The sequence below is a fragment of the Lasiosphaeria miniovina genome (assembly GCF_030549165.1).
Source record: "Lasiosphaeria miniovina strain SMH2392-1A chromosome Unknown B0T26scaffold_9, whole genome shotgun sequence".
NCBI classification, from domain to species: Eukaryota; Fungi; Ascomycota; class Sordariomycetes; order Sordariales; family Lasiosphaeriaceae; genus Lasiosphaeria; species Lasiosphaeria miniovina.
The window spans coordinates 1,068,301-1,085,844 of NW_026848228.1; the positions used below are offsets into that span (position 1 = coordinate 1,068,301).

The 17,544-nt window shown below is 53.3% G+C and overlaps 6 protein-coding genes across 6 annotated transcripts; 4 read left to right on the top strand and 2 right to left on the bottom strand.

Annotated features, from left to right (window-relative positions):
- Positions 1-2,559: 2,559 nt before the first annotated feature.
- On the top strand, positions 2,560-3,107 carry B0T26DRAFT_735069 (uncharacterized protein). Its single transcript, XM_060443222.1, has one exon. The coding sequence runs from the start codon at positions 2,677-2,679 to the stop codon at positions 3,064-3,066; it is 390 nt and encodes a 129-aa protein (XP_060289538.1). The 5' UTR covers positions 2,560-2,676; the 3' UTR covers positions 3,067-3,107.
- Positions 3,108-4,994: 1,887 nt separating this feature from the next.
- Positions 4,995-7,440, top strand: B0T26DRAFT_815882 (peptidase family M49-domain-containing protein; the record flags this gene model as incomplete). Its single annotated transcript, XM_060447379.1, has 8 exons — positions 4,995-5,144; positions 5,184-5,973; positions 6,033-6,082; positions 6,138-6,576; positions 6,645-6,742; positions 6,820-6,867; positions 6,899-6,956; positions 7,427-7,440. 8 exons carry the CDS (start codon positions 4,995-4,997, stop codon positions 7,438-7,440), a joined length of 1,647 nt encoding a protein of 548 aa, XP_060289539.1.
- A 2,368-nt stretch (positions 7,441-9,808) lies between these two features.
- B0T26DRAFT_625058 (uncharacterized protein) lies at positions 9,809-10,342 on the bottom strand (the record flags this gene model as incomplete). The annotated part of the gene is made up of 1 exon (XM_060436156.1): positions 9,809-10,342. A coding segment is annotated over one exon (534 nt), but the record flags the coding sequence as incomplete, so codon positions are not given.
- Positions 10,343-11,230: 888 nt separating this feature from the next.
- On the top strand, positions 11,231-12,755 carry B0T26DRAFT_865871 (putative amidoligase enzyme-domain-containing protein). The gene is made up of 4 exons (XM_060447805.1): positions 11,231-11,616; positions 11,685-12,211; positions 12,287-12,420; positions 12,483-12,755. The coding sequence occupies exons 1-4, from the start codon at positions 11,373-11,375 to the stop codon at positions 12,490-12,492; spliced, it is 915 nt and encodes a 304-aa protein (XP_060289541.1). The 5' UTR covers positions 11,231-11,372; the 3' UTR covers positions 12,493-12,755.
- A 219-nt stretch (positions 12,756-12,974) lies between these two features.
- B0T26DRAFT_757852 (uncharacterized protein) lies at positions 12,975-13,934 on the bottom strand (the record flags this gene model as incomplete). Its single annotated transcript, XM_060446317.1, has 2 exons — positions 12,975-13,202; positions 13,293-13,934. The coding sequence occupies 2 exons, from the start codon at positions 13,932-13,934 to the stop codon at positions 12,975-12,977; spliced, it is 870 nt and encodes a 289-aa protein (XP_060289542.1).
- An 881-nt stretch (positions 13,935-14,815) lies between these two features.
- Positions 14,816-16,498, top strand: B0T26DRAFT_865880 (putative amidoligase enzyme-domain-containing protein). Its single transcript, XM_060447806.1, has 4 exons — positions 14,816-15,270; positions 15,368-15,924; positions 16,008-16,147; positions 16,199-16,498. Exons 1-4 carry the CDS (start codon positions 15,036-15,038, stop codon positions 16,338-16,340), a joined length of 1,074 nt encoding a protein of 357 aa, XP_060289543.1. The 5' UTR covers positions 14,816-15,035; the 3' UTR covers positions 16,341-16,498.
- The last annotated feature ends 1,046 nt before the right edge of the window (positions 16,499-17,544 follow it).

Consider the following 17,544-nt stretch of genomic DNA (forward strand, 5'->3'; position numbering starts at 1 on the left):
TTGACCTTCACCGAGCAAAAACGCCTAACATGATCCTACAAGCATGGATCCTAAGACTTTCCCCTGTATGTATTGATGCATAAAGACGCGTCTTGATGTCTTTCCTTCGTTGAATCCTAGCTTGCGCATGATCTATTACCCAGAAGGAAAGAGCTACGAAAGGGAGACCTCGTGACTTGAAGATCCCCAATACTACCTTACAGTTCATACGAGTCTGATGTCCTCAGCCTTCTTGAATTGATGGTAAGGTAGATTCTGCAACAAAGCCTCGTTTATAGACCTTCTTTAAGTATTCGTTGGACCTCCAGACGAGAAACATAGCCACATATATCCCTGAAAGGGAACTTGCTGGTTTCTCACCACTAGAGCTATATATTACAAACCACTCGACTGTTAGGGTCGTCTGTCTGTAAGGGAGCACGGGCTCCACAGAATGCTGGGGTTGGTAATTATGAAGATAGAACAAAGGGCAAGCTCCTATCGCACGGGTAATACAGTCAAATCGGAATGCCACTCAAAGTGTATGAGTGCAGTGAATGTGTATTGCTTGCTTGAAGAACCAAGCAAGAACTATCTAAGACCGTGGCTACGGTCGTCGTATATATCTATCTAAGGCGGACCAATCAGAGTCCTTCTCCAAAGGTCAGGGCGATCACTGCGTATTACAAACCACTCGACTGTTAGGGTCGTCTGTCTGTAAGGGAGCATGGGCTCCACAGAATGCTGGGGTTGGTAATTATGAAGATAGAACAAAGGGCAAGCTCCTATCGCACGGGTAATACAGTCAAATCGGAATGCCACTCAAAGTGTATGAGTGCAGTGAATGTGTATTGCTTGCTTGAAGAACCAAGCAAGAACTATCTGAGACCGTGGCTACGGTCGTCGTATATATCTATCTAAGGCGGACCAATCAGAGAGTTGGTCCTAGGTGATCAGTGAGCTTAGTGCGGTCAGTGTGCTCAGTGCGATCAGTTTCCTCACTGATCGCCCTGACCATGCTGATCATACTGACCGCCCCGTTATTGGCTGCACTTGAGCGAAGCGGGGAACTACCCCACTTCCTTGCGTCAGCCAATAGTGGGAAGCTCCGTGCAGCCTCCTGCGCGCCTGAACCAGGATCGTAACACTGCGGTCAGTTGTAAGGAAACCACCCTCGTAACCACCATGGCCACCACCACCAGGGCCACCCTCGCCACCGTCGCCACTATCGCCACCGCTAACAGGGCCACGCACTATCGCTACTACCACCCTGGCTACGCAAGGATGACTCGTAACCCCTTTCACGTGTATATAGACCATGGCCTTCGCACACCTCTTTAGCTCAGGCCAGGTTGAAGTCTTACGCCAATACCAGTCATTGCTCGCCCTGCTTGTTGCTCCTATTGTGACCACCTTGATCAGGCGTACCTGCCTTCTCTTACATCAGTCTACACTGATCGCACTGATCACACTGACCGCTTCCTGACTGGTTGGCCGTCCTGCAAGTGGTGGTCAGTCGGGCCTTGGCGGCTCATCGCGACTGACCACCTCCTGGTTGGCTGCACTAGCCCCTAGGTGGGTCTACCCCGCCTGGCTGCCCCAGCCAATCTGCAGGGAGCAAGAAGGCGCCTCCTGCACGCCTGTGCCAGGATCGTAACACTATACCGTATGACCAAAATGTATAAATTTCGAACAAAGTGACCCAGAAAAGATGAACCTCAACTTATTTTCTATCATTATCACACCTAGTACTAGCACGACGTCCTCTTCTACGCAGTACTAGGCATCCAAGGTACTGTGAGGACCCGTCCACCAAACTGGCCCTCAAGCAGCCAGAGCCGCCCAGAACCCCGGGCCTATCAGAAGCCGCCTCGAGGCCCCACCTACCCCACTGATAGATGAAAACTTATTCGCGAGCACGCGACGCGCTGTTGGACTTTTCCTTCTTTCCTTCCTCAGTTTAGAATCTTCGTCGATAGCACCCAATGGACTGAGTTCACCTCAATGCCTTGCCCTGGTCGTGACAGGTACCATTATGGATTTAGGCATAATTATTGCCGTTTTTTTCTCCTGTTTATAAGTTTGCTTATTAGCGTTCGCCTTTCTACTCGGACCTCTCACGGTCTAACCCAAGCGACTACCTGTCCTACCAAGCCTCTAGGGACATGTCACGAATCCCTGTTCGTACTGGTTGGGAAGCAGGGCAGGGGTGGCTGGACCCGCCTCGGCTAGTCACGTTAAAGGAGGGGCTTGGACCCACAGTTGCTCTGTTCGGTGGAGAACAGAGCAGAAGGACCCGCATTTGCTCTGCACGGTGGAGTACAGAGCAACAGTTTGGTTGGCTGCTCTGTAGCTCTGTCGGAGAGCAACAGAGCAATGCTCTGTAGCTCTGTCAGAGAGCAACAGAGCAACGCTCCAATTGGCCCAGCTTAGATAGATATATACGATGACCGTGGCACCGGTCTTAGGTAGTTCTTGCTTGGTTCTTCAAGCAAGCAATACACATTCACTGCACTCATACACTTTGAGTGGCATTCCGATTTGACTGTATTACCCGTGCGATAGGAGCTTGCCCTTTGTTCTATCTTCATAATTACCAACCCAGCATTCTGTGGAGCCCGTGCTCCCTTACAGACAGACGACCCTGACAGTCGAGTGGTTTGTAATACTTAGCAGACCTGGCCAGGACAAGTTACCATGCCAGAACCCTCTACCTTTTTGTCAAAGAATATAGGCAAGCAGGGTATAGACGATATCTGGACGGCTTTGAGTGAGCTGAAGGATCTTGGGGATCAAGTTTTGAGATTTTTAAGTAAAATTGAAAGTACGGGAAGCTCTCAAGAGGCTTTAGATGAAATGGAAGGTATACTGGACAACGCCCAGGATACCTTGAACGAATTAGAGGATAGGCTAAGCTCTATAGTTGAGAGTTTAGATAAGTGGAAAGACATGGTGGACGAGGCCGAGGATGCCGTGAACGATATAGGGGATATGCTAAGTTCTATACTGGAGAGTGTAGATGAGTTGAAAGATATAGTGGACGACAGGAGAGACGATTTAGATGAAACGGAGGACACTGATATCTGAGAAAGTCGGTTGATAGAGAGAATTTAGCGGTTCATTTGGCGCACTACGGATTACCGCAACTAAGTTGCGTTTCAGAACATCAAGATCAATATTTCCATCTTCTAATTCCGGACCGGAGTTTCAGGCATTATGAAGAAGCCTCTCGGCAAATAAGAAGAAACACAAGTTCGGCTCCAACAACACGACTGCTCGGACGCCTGGAGATCTCTTCGAGGGAAACTGCAACCCAACGGCGAAACTGGTCAAGATATACAGTAACAGGTATCAGAGATTAGGGCGGCAGCCAAAGACAACATCGCCCAACAGTGTTTTCAGAGCCTGCTGGCCACGTCAGTAAAAATGCATCGATCTGCCCGTTCTCGTCATCCTCCTGCAGACTAATAGCTAATGAATTGTTTGGCGGGCCGGCCCTGGCAGCTGTGTCACGCCGCTGCCGGCATCAACAGCTTGGCCTCCGCGGCGGTTCAAGCCGAAGAATCGTGGGCAAGAATTTACGTGGGGACGTCCCACTCAAGGGAGGCGCGCGTGCAGGCTGGCAATAAAGTTGCGAGTAGATGCAAGGAAGTCAGAGTCGATGTCGGAAATAGTTAGGGAGGGCGAGCGGGGCAATTTCACGGTTTATAAAGATGAGCAAATGATGGGAGATTCATTCAAGCACGTTCTTGACTTAAACTTTCCTATCGCGCCCACTACGTCACCATAGTGCAGCCTGCAAGTTCAAGCTTCAAAGCTGAAAAATAAGACCGCTCGCATTTGGGTACCCCTGCCCTGTTGGCCTTCCATTTTCACCACTGGGATCCCTACCTAATTATCCCGACGGGCCATCTTTAACAGAACCTCGAGCATGCTCTAGAGAGTCAAATCTAAGCTCCTTAGCTTCCTTTTCCTCCAAATCTCGAACGGACTTGTCCAATGAGACTTGCACAGACTGTTTCTCTCCGCCTGGTTGAATGTAACCAGTGTAGGTGATGCCATCTCCAACTGGGCCTATATTCCAATGGTTACAAAGGATCATAGGAAAACGCGCTTCACCCTATATGGACGTACCTGTCACAGTTACTAGGGTATTTGCCACCCAGGTCACATCGATGAGACCAGTATAGATGTCCGGAATGAGAAACGCCCAACAAAAAGCCGTTTGAGAAGTGCCATTTGCATTCGTAATCACTCCAGGATTGCTGCAACTTCCGACGCCGACTTGGGTGACACCTGAATACCCGACCAGCTCAAAGCTAATGGTATTGTTTTGGAATGTGCCCATTGCGAATAGCTGAAAAGCTGAACGTGGAATTTCACTAAACTTCCATAGACGGGCCTGCAACCTCCAATGCCACGCCGATCCTTTCTCCAACCACTTTATCTCTGCGAAGTCGTTAGAGAGAGGAAGTCGGGGTAGTTAGAGGCGAGTTGAATGTCACCAGCCCTTCTTTCGGGCTCAAGCGCCGCTTCCCCGACAACACATCCATCGCATCCATAGCCAATCGTTTTAGGCGCCACATGAGGTGCTTTGCGCGCTTTTTCATGGCGACATGTCGGCCAGCGGTGCAATCGTTCACAAGATGGCAGCTTTGACTTTCCCTTACGGAAGGGAGTCGCCACATTCCGCCAAAGAGCCGCTGGGCACGTCAGATTGCTTGATCCCGTGTGGGGTCCGCCAAATCGGAGTGCGCAAAAAAACCTTTAGATGCCACCAAGCCGGAATTCTGGCAATCCGCGATCGATCTGGTGTCTTTCATCACACGCGTCAAGTGCCGCTTTGGAGGGTTGGTCGCATCTGCCTTGCCCTTGACCCCACCTGCCCTTGTCACCAACCATTTTACGGTCCACAAACCAACTTTCTCCCATCACACCTAGCGTTGCCAAGGACGGTGCTTTCTGTGAAATGGAGCTAGACCGCCCAACTGTGCTGCGGCCTCAACTAGCACCATATGGCGAGGGCGGCTTGGCACGGAAGCAGAATCATCTTGCGGCAGGTATCCGCTGAAATGCGAGATTCTCCCCGAGGAACTAGATGCATTTCTGGAGTACACTGCCACGTTTCCCTGCAACTTGGGCAACTTCTACGTAAGTTCATTGCTGTAAATTTGTCTCATTTTCTCAGCGCTGATTTCTAGCAGGGCGAAGGCGATCAAAAGTTCATTCCGGATCTGACCGCGGAATCTCTACGCAAGCTTGCAGCCATCTCCTCAGAGACTAAGAGCAGACTGGAGACAATCCTCAACCCTCTGCTGGCAGTCCCTCCATTTGCTCTTGGCTACCCAGGCAAGAACGCGCAGTCAAACTACTATCCTGGCGCGGGGCTCATTTCCCAAGAGGAGATTGCGAAGGTCTCCGACATGATGGAAAAGCACTCCATTGGGCCGGAGAATACTCGAATCCGAAAACCGGCCGAGGATGGAAACCCAATCTACCACCTGCTGCAAGCTTCTTCTGCCGAGACCGAGGATATTTCCAACACGCCCCAGGAACTCGCAAGGGGCATCTTTCTCGTCAAAGGTGGCCACGCTGAGGAACTGTCCACGGTTTGCATAGACCTAGAAAGGGCAAAGCAGTATGCTAGCAACAGCAACCAGCTCCAGGTCCTGACACGCTACATCGAATCCTTCCGCACCGGAAGTATGATGGCCTTCCAAGAGTCGCAAAAGGCATGGGTGAAGGATGTGGCTGCGAGAGTGGAAAACGTGATCGGCTTCATAGAACCTTACCGCGATCCGGCTGGCATCAGATCAGAATGGGAGGGAATGATAGGAATCGCTGACCCAGGGGAGGTGGCGAGCTTGAAGCGCCTGGTTGAGAGCTCAACTGCCATCATTTGGCAGCTTCTGTGGGCGCTTGAAGGTGTAAATGACGGCAAAGGACCGTTTGAGAAGGGTCATTTCGAAGCCCCGGACTTCACATGTCTCCACGGTTGGTCTGCCTCCCAGTCCTCACGTTGAAGAAATCAACTAAAATCAAAGTTCCCTCAGCGCTTGCCGTCTGTCGGAGCGTCGTCTTCGAAGCTTCCAATCTTCCCAACGCAAGTAAACATAGCTCCACTTTATTTGTGAATGAAACTAATGCCAAGTAATTAGTACAACCACATTCGGGAGAACTACGGCTTCGAAAACATTGTTTTCGCGAATCGTCTCGCAGTCAACCACAACCCCAATCTCCCTTGTCCCTGGGTCAAGCCCTCCGAGTTGAAGCGCTTCAAAAGCAGTACGCACATTGTCAGATTTCTCACTACGGCCATCCATGAGCTTCTCGGCCACGGAAGTGGTAAGCTTCTCAGTGAAACTCAGCCAGGAACGTACAACTTCGACAAGCAGAGCCCGCCAATCAGCCCTCTCACTCGAGAAGCTGTGACCTCGCACTACCTGCCCAGTCAGACGTGGAACAGTGTATTTGGGGGCTTGGCTGGTACCGTGGAGGAGTGCCGTGCCATTTTGGTCTCCGAATACCTCATGAACAATAAGGAGTTGCTAGAGATCTTTAAGTACACTGATAACAGTAATATCACAGCTGACGATCGTAAGCCACCAGCCACAAACACACACAACTCCACCATCTCATGAAAACTTGCTGAACCCTTCACATAGTCTTGTATGTCACCTACCTCAACATTGGGGTTGATGGCCTCCAAGCTCTTGAGAGTTACAATGCCCAGAACCAGGCTTGGGGCCAGGCCCACCACCCTGTATGCACCCCCCCCCTTCCTTGCCCTCCTTGTCCTCATCGATCACCTGCAACCCCTTATAAAATCTAACTTCATAGGCCCACTTCTCCATACTCAAGCACATGCTCCAAGACATTGTTATTGCTGTTAGTCGATAGGGAAACAGCGAGATCTCAGGAAAGCCGACCCTCTGGAGTGGAAGAGGACAAGATGAAGACTAAGAATGAGGAAAATGGTATGTAAAGTGTAAGCAGGACGCCTTACGTGGACAGTGAGGGAACAAAGATCGTCGCAAGTATCGGACACAGGATTGTCACCTGTCACTTTCCCCATAGCCCAGTGATTGAGGTGGCGTTGCTGCCTCGGGCCGCAGCGGCCTGTTGTCATGAGGGTCGTGACAGCAGATTTTGGGTCATGGAGGTCTCTTCGCAGATCAGTAACATGCGCGTGGCCTGTAACAAATATATGACTGCTTAAGTTATGTGATAACAAGGCATATCAGCTATATTTGTTCCATATCGTAGTTAAATATATTCTCATGCGCTTCATTTTTGTAAATCTTTTCGTCTAGTAAGGCTTCCCTTCTCAAATCTTCCAACATAGGTAATACTTTATCTAGCCCGAGGTTATACTTAGATATGATATTTCTGAGATAATCCACAGTATCTGAGTATTTTTGCATTTGTAACTGAAGCTGCTGTTTAGTTAGGTGGAGTTGACGGTTTTCCGCTTCTGTGAGCTCTCTTCGCTTTAACTCTGCATCTTTACTGATCTTTAGTTGATGCATTTCCTGAAGAAGTTTTGAGTTTTCCTCTTTCAGCTTATCGATCATTGTCTGAAACTTGGGTTCTGTGAAAGACAGCTATATTACGTTAATCATGTAACGTAGAAGGCAACGAAACGCTCCACTTACAGGGGTAATAGCATCGGATGTTGCGAACCCTGAATCGGAAGGTACAGCTTCGAAACTTTTCCCAAACTCTCGGCAGAGGATTCGGTACGTGGTAATGGAATGATTGCTCAAGTTTGTGGCAAATATCCCCGAGAAGAACTCCTCTTTGCCTGGTAGAACTTTCCAAGCATATGGGTCTTGTATACGAGGCTTAAGACGGACTTCTGTGGGCTCTATTCTAATGCCCAGCCTCTGGCCTAGCTGATGTTAGTAATGTATCAGGGTTTAATAGTTGCGTATCATCCATACGAATATGATCTGAAAATTCCTCACGGCATTCATCTCTTCCCTGCCGTCTTTCAGCGTTGCTTCTTCGTGTTGACGCCATCTTATCGATCAAAGTTGCCTTGACAAGACTATCTAGAGGTTGCTAGGAGTTAGTTAACATTTGAAGTGAGAACGCAAAGTTCAAGTCTCGGGCTACCAATTTACAAATTTCGAAGACCCGAAACTGTCCCATTCTAATTTTACAGGTCATGGGCCAAGAAATCGGCCTAGTTTGAAGCGAGGGCCGCGGTTTGGGCTCTGCGTTGAAGCGACCGGGCAAACTTGTTCTCACCGCCTGAGAGCACACCGCTTGTTTCAAGCAGTCTCGGAGGTGGCCAAAATGGTGAATCTTCTATGTCTTCTGGAGACAGTCTACTGGGCGGGTCTGGTAAACCGTCAACGAAGAATAGAAAGAATGATGGAGCTTAGGATCTCGAGAACAAGCGAAGGCGTGGATTAGGACAGACTGTTGATATGCTTCTGAGTCGGTTTGGATAATACGGAGAGCTAAATCAGTCGCAATTTACCCTTAGCACCTTATGCTTTGTGAACAACCTCAAGGCGAGACGGAGTTCGGATTAACGCTCAAAGGATTCAGATCCTAGCGTGGCTGACGGCACATGGCCATAGGGCCATACTGTGACTAGTTACCTGATATGACTTTTCCTTACCTTTGAGGCTCGCCTTGAGCTTGTTTTGTCGTGGAAGGCAGAGCTTCCACCACTACAATAGGTGCGTGGGTTGTGACCAGAATAGGATAGGGTTCGAAACTTGCTATTCTGTAATATTGGTAGTATTTTGTGATAAATCTAATTGGAAGTCTCTCCTTGCGCAGACGAAATTATACATGAAGATTATATACTCGAAAGAAAACTTATTTCAACCGTGATTTGAGGAATGGCGCACCAGGGAGGAATCAGGCAGCGAGCGCTCTCCAGGAGAAATATGCCCCCCACCCGAGGAAGAAGGAGAAGAGGCCGGTGGTGGCCAGGTTAGACGCCATTTCATGGGGTTGTTGCGCTGCAGAGAATGTCAATCAGGGAACTGCACAAGGCATGAAGAGGCATAGATGGCTCCGGCAAGGGAATCTTGCAGTAGGGAGATAGAATACACGTCTAACTCGACATTACGTACATGATCTAATCAAAGTTTGCGGCTCAACCCAAACCGTCGCGCTAGTCGTTTCCCCCACCGAGCCATAGAGGCTCAGACACGCATCATCACTCAGGTCCCAGCTCAACCCCGGAGCGCGCTGCCCGCCCCTGGTCACCCTCCCCCACTGCGGGAATCCGCCTTCCAGCGAGTCGGCGCAGATCCTTGACCACAGGCTCCGGAAACGGTACATGGCCAGCTCGTTCGCAAGCTCCAGATCCATTGTCGACCAGTGCACCCTGACGGCGCCGTTGGAGTCGGGATCCGCGCCAGGACGGGCCAGCCTCTTGGAGACAAACACGAGGTAGACCCGCTCATCCCCTTCGTCTTGGGCCGCGAGCCCGCTCGATCTCTTCACGCCTTCGAGCATGGTCGGCGGAAACGCGACGCCGGAGTCGGCGCCGTTCTTGCGATTCGCCTCTCGCAAGTCTCGCAGGTTGATGGGGTCGGACTGGTACGTGGGCAGGCCGGCGGCGGAAGCTTGACGAGGTGGTCTTCCAGCGCCTGCGCAGAAACATGTCAAAAAACCCCAGCCACCGGAAGGAGGACGAATTGCTGTTGGGCTTCTTACCGCTCGATGCCGTGTCTTCCCCAGACGCCGCCCCGGTGGCGGCAGCGTTTCTGCGGGCCCCGCCCTCGCCCAGTCTTTCCAATCTCGCCGCCGGCTGGCTTGGGGTCTGGGCTGGCGCGGCAGGTGGCTCGGCCTTTGCCGGGCTAATGTGTCGGCCCATGGCGCCGTTGACCCACGAGGTGGAGACGCCGAGGGCGATGGCGTCGGCAGCGGCGCTTTGCATTCGCTTGATGTATTCCGTGCGGATCTGCCCGTCGTCCTTGAACTTCTCGCTGACATAGACGACGGCGGGGTAGCGCTCTTCGAATGCGCCCGACATTATCTTGACGTCCTTGTCGTCGCGGTTCTGTTCCAGCCACCGCGCCACCTGAGACGTCTTTTGGTTCGCGAGGAGCGGGTGCTCCTCCAGAATGACGGGCAGAAACTGGCGCTCGTAGAACTTGCGCGAGATTCCCTCGTTGCGGTCCAGTGTCCTCACGTCCGACGCCGTGACGGAGAAGACGAGGCCCTCGACGGACTGGCCGGGCGCCTTGACGACGTTGGCCACGCCCCGCTGGTTGATCTGCCACCGGTAGCCCTCCAGCGTGCCCTTCCCCTTGAAGGAGCTCTCGGGGCAGCGCTTGGCCATCTGGCTGATCCAAAGGTTGCTGCCATAGGCGAAGTAGAGGCTGCCGCCGGCGGAGCCGCGAGATGCCATTCTGCCGTGGTTGTTGTGGATCTTTTGGGTCGTAGGGTTGTTCAGGACAAGGAAGGCTGTCAGCGAAGGATCAAAATGTTGTAATTATCGTCGCGACGATGAAATGGTGACTTGGGGAAATTGACACCACGGGAGTGAGGAGAATCCGATCCCCCTCTAGGGACCGACACCCGAAGCGCGGCCCAATGGAGGTGATTGGTCCGGCGTCAGGCCTAATGCAAAGGCGCCTGAGCTGGCAGTCGAGGGAGGTGCGACCAGAGCCTCACAGTGTGTAATTATCCAACAATCGACTGTGACGGGCTCCAGGCAACCCCCACCACCAGGCGTGTCAGGCAGCAGTCAAGACAGCCGACCGCCCCACCTTTCATTGGATAGCGATCACTCTTTCTTTTGGCTGTATTTGAGTTACAAGGAACCTTAAGAGGACGTCGGGTAGGTGTGGCAGGCTTGATGGTTAGACCCTTCACCCAAGGCTAGGATTCGGGCTTTGTTCCACCACACAAAATGGAATTTGGCGGCCTCGCATTGACATAGCCCACGGCCCCCCCATCCAGGGCTGGGGAGTCGAAGATTGGAGGGGCACTAAATGGTGCCACGAGTTTGTGAGATGAGTTGGCGTCCGTACCGCTACGAGGGGGGCTTGGGCAAAAAGAATAGCTCCTCAATTCCTTCCCATTTCAGCATGCCGCATTCCAGAAATGGTTAAGCCTCGCCCGCCAGCTCCCTAGGACGACACCTGGTAGGCTGTTTGGTACGCCTGTGGGAGTCCTAGACTTGCTCGCCACGATGGGTGACCCCATCTTCTTGCCCGAGGCTCCGTACCGTGAGGTAGGTTGGGCTGAGCTATATGTCGAAGCGCCTCCCTTTTTACATCAAAATGTCGGCGGCCTTGAGCATCTCATAAGTCCCGCGGAGGGCGATTGACCCTCTAACTCTATCGATACCAACGTCATTGACATTCTCCACCTTATTGTCTTGTAGTATTTCTTGTCATATTCTTTCTTTCTTCGCCATGGCCGGCCCCACCCCACGATACACTCTCGGCGTCGAGATCGAGGTGCTGGTAGAACCCCACAAGATCAGGCCGCCGCTACAGGAGAAGCACGCCCTTTACTACGAGTTGTTGGCCAAAGCCCTCCGGAACAGAGGCCTCAAGGCACAACACAACGACTTGACGCAGAGAGAGTGGCGATCGAGCAACTACAACGAGTGGTACATCACCAGAGATGGCTCTCTCGGAAACCCGGCCAACCTCAGTGAGTTCCCCCATGTTCAAGCACCTTTCCCCCCTCCAGACGCATGTACCAACGTCTCGGCGGCCTAGTTCCCACAGAGGCCGTTTCACCCATCCTCGACACGGCCACGGACTGGGACCAAGAGATCGACGTCTTCTGGGACGCCATGCGGGCCGTCTTCCACATGCCGCAGCGGGCCGGAACCTGCGGCAGCCACGTCCACGTGTCGCGGGGCCGCAACGTGCGGTTCACGCTCGCCGAGCTCAAGACCATCGCCTACGGCATCGTCGTGTACGAGGACCGGGTCATGGACCTACTCATGGCCTACCGCCAGGACAACGCGTACTGCAAGCCCAACAGCAAGAACTCGTTCCAGCTGCAGCGCGCTGGCGGCAACCGCGTCTTCATCGCGAACATGATCAGGAGCGCCGCCACGCCCGAGGCGCTGAGGGACATCATGCAGAACAGCAGGTATGTGCTGTGGAACTTCGACAACGTCGCCGCGAACAAGTCGGGCACCATCGAGTTCCGCGGTGGCCGGTTCCTGCGCGGCGAGGTGCGTACGAAGCGCTGGATGACCTTTGCCGTGGCCTTCATCCACGCCATGCTTCGGATGGTGAGTTTCGCTTCCTCATTCATCTCCACTCACGCTGATTATTGGCGACCCGCAACCTGGCTAACACCCTTGAAGAACGACTTGGCCACCAACGGTCTTTCGGCCGGGAGCACTGCGGTCCTGTATTCCGAAATCAAGAGGGCCGCGCAAGAGCTGGGCATGGGAGAGTTCTTGCCCAAGAAGTTTGGTGTCCTGAACGAGACGCTGCCGTAAGTGTACCATCTTGGAAGGATGAAAGTTAAGTAGGCAGTATGGCTGATGTTTTCAATAGGTCCGTCTAATAGATGCTTTGGGGTGATCTGTTTTGGAAAAGCCAAGGTTGGATGGAGATATGTCCAGATGAATTATGAACGCTCGCTATTGAAATGTTTAGGGGGCGTGGTTGTTTTGCGAGGGCCAAGCTTATCTAGGTAATATAGATATGTTATGTTCCGTGCTGAATGCCTCAGCGTCTTCTTGTATACAGCAGTACGCACTGGGAACAGAAGGACGAAGTCGCTCAAGCAGATAGATACGGGAACAAGAAGCCATGTTTAGATACCTACCGATGGAGCCCATTGAATTTGAAGACACGTTGAATATTTGATGTCTTCAATGCGACGAAGGCTAGGCCTGAGCACTCGCGGTGGGACACGGGAAGAAGACAAGTAACACCTCCGGGCCTCACAACGTTACATTAGGCCCGCCAGCGGGAGAGAGGAGCCAAACGCTTAATCTATGCTAAAAGTAAAAAAGTATGCATGTGAGATAAGACGACCCAAAGTCACAGTGCAGAGCTCCAGCGGCCCCTAGCGGGATACTGGCTAGCATCCGGCGACACCGTCCGAATGACCGGAGTGCCAGCATAGTAGGAAGTATAGACATAATCCCTCGCCGCCCGCGACAGTGGGCGCCGTGGATGCTCGTACTCGTACTCGTATGCGTCGTCCCCACCAGTCCTCCTCCCCAGTGTCGTAGGTCTTCTGTACGTGTACCCATCGGGAGCGCGGGGCTGATCTCTTTCACGATCAGCATCCCAATCTCTCTCTCTTTCCCTCGCCTCTCTCTCCCTCGCCTCTCTCTCCCTCGCCTCTCTCTCTACCGCCGCTGCCATCGGCGGCCACGACCTCTCCCTCGGCTGCGGCCGGTACGCAGGGCGCGGGCTCGGGGCTGGCGCCGGCGCTGGCCGGCTCGGGATATGCTCGCGCACGGTATTCAGGAAAAAAGCCGTGGGGATCCCCATGGCAACCCCGTCCTCCATCGCCCTATTCATGCGATCCACATACTCGTCGCGCGGCTCGCCCGTCTGCACGTACGTCTCGCTAACATAGACAAGCACTTCGGGCTCCAACCTCGCCCGCGGGCGGCTTCCTAGTCCGACCAGTTTGTCAAAGTCGTGCACGACGCCGGCGGCGCCGCCCATGGTGACGATGCGCGCCGTGCGCATCTGCAGCGCATCGGTGGCGGGGTGCAGCACGACGGGCAGTAGTGCCTTGCTGTAGAAGCCGGCGCGCACGCCCTCGTTGCGGTCGAGCCGCTTCTCGTCGCCGGCCCCGAGCTCGTACACCAGCCCGTGCACGCTGCTGCCGGCCCGCGGCACGATGTTGGCCACGCCGCGCTGGTTGATCTGCCACTGGAAGTCGGGCAGCACGGCCCGGCCGCGGAACGTGGATTGCGGGCAGCGCGCGGCCATTTGGTCCAGGGAGAGGTTGCTGCCGTAGGCGAAGTAGAGGCGGGTGCCCATATTCTGTTCTTTTTTTTTTCTTGAGATGAGGCTGCTTGAGGGTGGTTGTTCTTTTCTTTTTCTTCTTCTTCTTCTTCTTCTTCTTCTTCTTCTTCTCCCTCCTCCGGGCGGACTGGGTGATGCTCTTGGCTGATAAGTTGAGTTTGGTTGGGATGAGGCGATTGTAGTGTGTGTGTGGAATAATTACTGGTTGAAGAGGGAATAATTGGTTTGGGAAAAGTGCGGATGTCATGAGCCAACGGCCCCACATTATTGAGGCATTGCTTGTGGTTGCACCAAGGCCTAAAACCGGTTCAACCTACCTACCTAGTGGCTGTGTTCTGCACATGCGCATAGGCGGCCGTCAGGTCGGACTGCTGGCGAATTCCGGCCTTGGTTAACACCTCCAGCCATTTAACGTCTGATGCAAACTGCAGAGCGGCCTCGTAGGGCACACCAAACTAGCAGCCAAGCGTCCTCTCGAGCTTTACGCAGAAGGAACCAATCGTTCCCACAGGTAAAGCCACGACCGTCCGCACTGCGTGCTCATGCCGCCACGCAATGACTTGTCATACCTAAATTTCGGTGAGGGTTGCGCCCAATACCTACAAGGTAGCTGCTGCTGCCCAGAATATGCGTCAGGCAATAGGCGTCTGTCACGGTGTGCTGCCCCGACCAATAAATGCTGTTTGACTTTAGCGTTGGGCTTATCCTGCAGGCTAGTTTTCTTGTCCAATCACTTGCGGCAGCCCCAGAGATTGTGCATGCATATGTTCGGGCTCGGGCTGATAGGCTCCCAGCACAGTGCGAGAGCCTTGTGCACATGAAGCCTCACAAGTACCTCCGCCTCAGATTAATGAAACCCCCTTTTTTTCACTCGAGTCGAGCCCAGAGCCTTGCCGGGGGGGTTGGTCTTGGGGGGTAGCCACGTTGGAGACTATCAGCATGGCGGGCGGCTTCAAGCCCTCTGAGCCCAGCTTGACCGGAATGCCACGTTCTTATAATAACCCTTAGCAATGGCCATAGAGATAGGCCGTGTCACGGCCCGCCTTTTTCGATAACGAATTACAAGCCCATCTTCTGCGTCAATCGTCTTTTCCCTTTCTTCTCACCTGTCAAGCAATGTGCGACTCGTACAGCTTCGGTGTTGAGATCGAGCTCATCGCGGCGCCTCACCGGGCCCAGTACCGGGCCGGACGAGCCGTGTACTATGAGAAGCTCGCCGCCGAGCTCCGCTCCCGAGGGGCCCGGGCTGCTGCCGACAGGCTTGACGGGAGTTACGCCAAGCATCCAGAGCATTATGACAAGTGGTGGATTACCAAGGACGGCTCGCTAGGGAACCCCGATCATCCTCTAAGTCAGTCCTATCTTGTCTTGTCTTACATGCGGCAATATGATGGGTTGAAAGCGAGCAGATCCCATCATTAGTATCCATCCACTGACCTTACCACTAGTCCCCCTGGAGGCCGTCTCCCCCATCCTCGACACGGCGTACTTCTGGGAGCGCGACATCGACACCTTCTGGAACGCGTGGAACTGCGTGTTCCGCATACCCGACTCTTCGCGCCTCTGCGGAAGCCACGTGCACGTGTCCCCGTCCCCGTCCAAGCGCTTCACCGTCGCCCAGCTTCAGGGCCTTGCGTTCGGCGTCGTCTACTACGAAGAGGAAGTCTTGCAGCTGCTGCCCTGGTACCGCCGCGAGAACAACTACTGCCAGCCGAACTCGGAGCACTCGGCCGCGCTGCAGGAGATCGCCGACGACGACGACGTGACGCCGGTGGAGGTCTGGGACACGATCCGGCGGACGACTTCGCGGCGCGAGATCCGCGACCTGATGCAGTACCGCACGGGGTCGAGCAAGGACCGCTACGTGCTGTGGAACTTTGACAATGTGCTCGACGGCAAGTCGGGGTCGGTCGAGTTCCGCGGGGGCAGGGATCTGCGAGGCCCGGTCCGGACGAAGCGGTGGATTGCATTTGTGGTGGCGTTTGCCCATTTCTGCATCAGCCAAGTGAGTGTGCCTGCCCGGTGACCGCTACCCGCCTCGTCACAAGTGGTGTCTTGACTGGAGTGGAGCTGATCTCTCGTAATTAGAACTTTCACAGCTGGCCGCGATATCGTTTTAGAGAGCCAAACATTCAGCAGTTCTGGAGGGGACTGCGTGATGCAGCCCAGGCCATCGGTGTCAAGAATAGTCTCCCTTCTGACTGGCGGGCCATGGCGGAGATAACGAGGTACGTGGTTCTAGTCCGTATAGGCTCCGCGGTGGCTGACGTTGATGGTAGTGACGGCTTGAATGAGGGACTGTGCGACTTTGACGACTCCGACTTTGATAACGACTCCATGATGAGCAAGTCTGACTCGGATTTCACTGAGTCTGACTATTCGGGTAGCGACTCAGATAGCGACTCGGACACTGGGTGGTAGGATAGACAGGCAACTAATACTGGTGCAGGGGAGCCGGATTGTACTAGACTGTAGGGAATTGATACAGGACGTGAGATTATCGGATACTCAATTTCATCGAGAGTTGTTGCAAGCATGCTCATGATCTTTAACCATGATGGTGGTTTATAAATGAAACGATTGATAGAGGTGACTAGGTATACGCGAGCCACTCTTTGGGTTTGATCTATGGAAGCCGATTTGCTGGCTCAGGACGAGTTGCAGAGCCCACAAACGCTTCGATTCCTTGCTCTTCTTTGCTCGTTATATGGCATCATTACAATGTCTTTTACAGAGCAACGATGGTGTAAATGAGATCCTCCGGGTTATCCTTACAGAACTGCACGATGAGTTCAGTTGCTCGTTTCGGAATCTCTTTGGCGTCTAATGCGAATAATGACACATTGAATAAGAGGATTGCTCGGCGCACCCACCCCTTTTGCCCGGGACACGCACCATCCCTAAAATCGTAGGCCTGGCAGCCGGCAAAAAAATCCACCTTTTTGTACGTAAAAATGCCCACTTTCAATGCAACTAGCCATGCAACTACCCCGCCGTATGGTAGGGTCAACCCTGTGTCAATTATGAAGCTATTCCGAAGAGACAGAGGGGGAGGGGGGGGGGGGGGTCTCCCTGCCGGTTGAGCCTCGGCTAATGTGTTGAGCCTCTGTAAAATATGGCAATTTTCGTGCAACGGCTGCCAACGCACATGAAGCTATTTTCAGCGCTCGCTTGCTCGTCCATCCGGTGACTGAGGCACCATATCGAGACTCTGCAGGGACGATGCGGCTCTGCAAAATGCGCACCACCATAGAAAATATCACCACTACGGAAACCTTGCATTCTACGGCTTCAACTACATTTCCTGTGCCTCATTCGTATGCCTGGTGACTGGCAAGATTGTTGTAGGATTTCCCGCCTTATTTACTATACTTTTGTGGGAGCCCGCAATGGAGCCTGTATGCAAGCCCTGACTAGCCCCACTTTGACTAGAATTCGTGTTCAATTTGCGAAGGCTGCGTTTTTGAACGATTTGGCCTGCCTTTTTTTCTTCATCACGGCGACCTTCATTGCGGCTGCAAAGCCGGCCCGGTGATACAGGTTACTGCAAATTTGGGTGTGGGTGATATCCTGGCTGAAGCTAGGGTGCCCTGCAAGGCAAGGATCCGATGCATGGCCGGCTTCA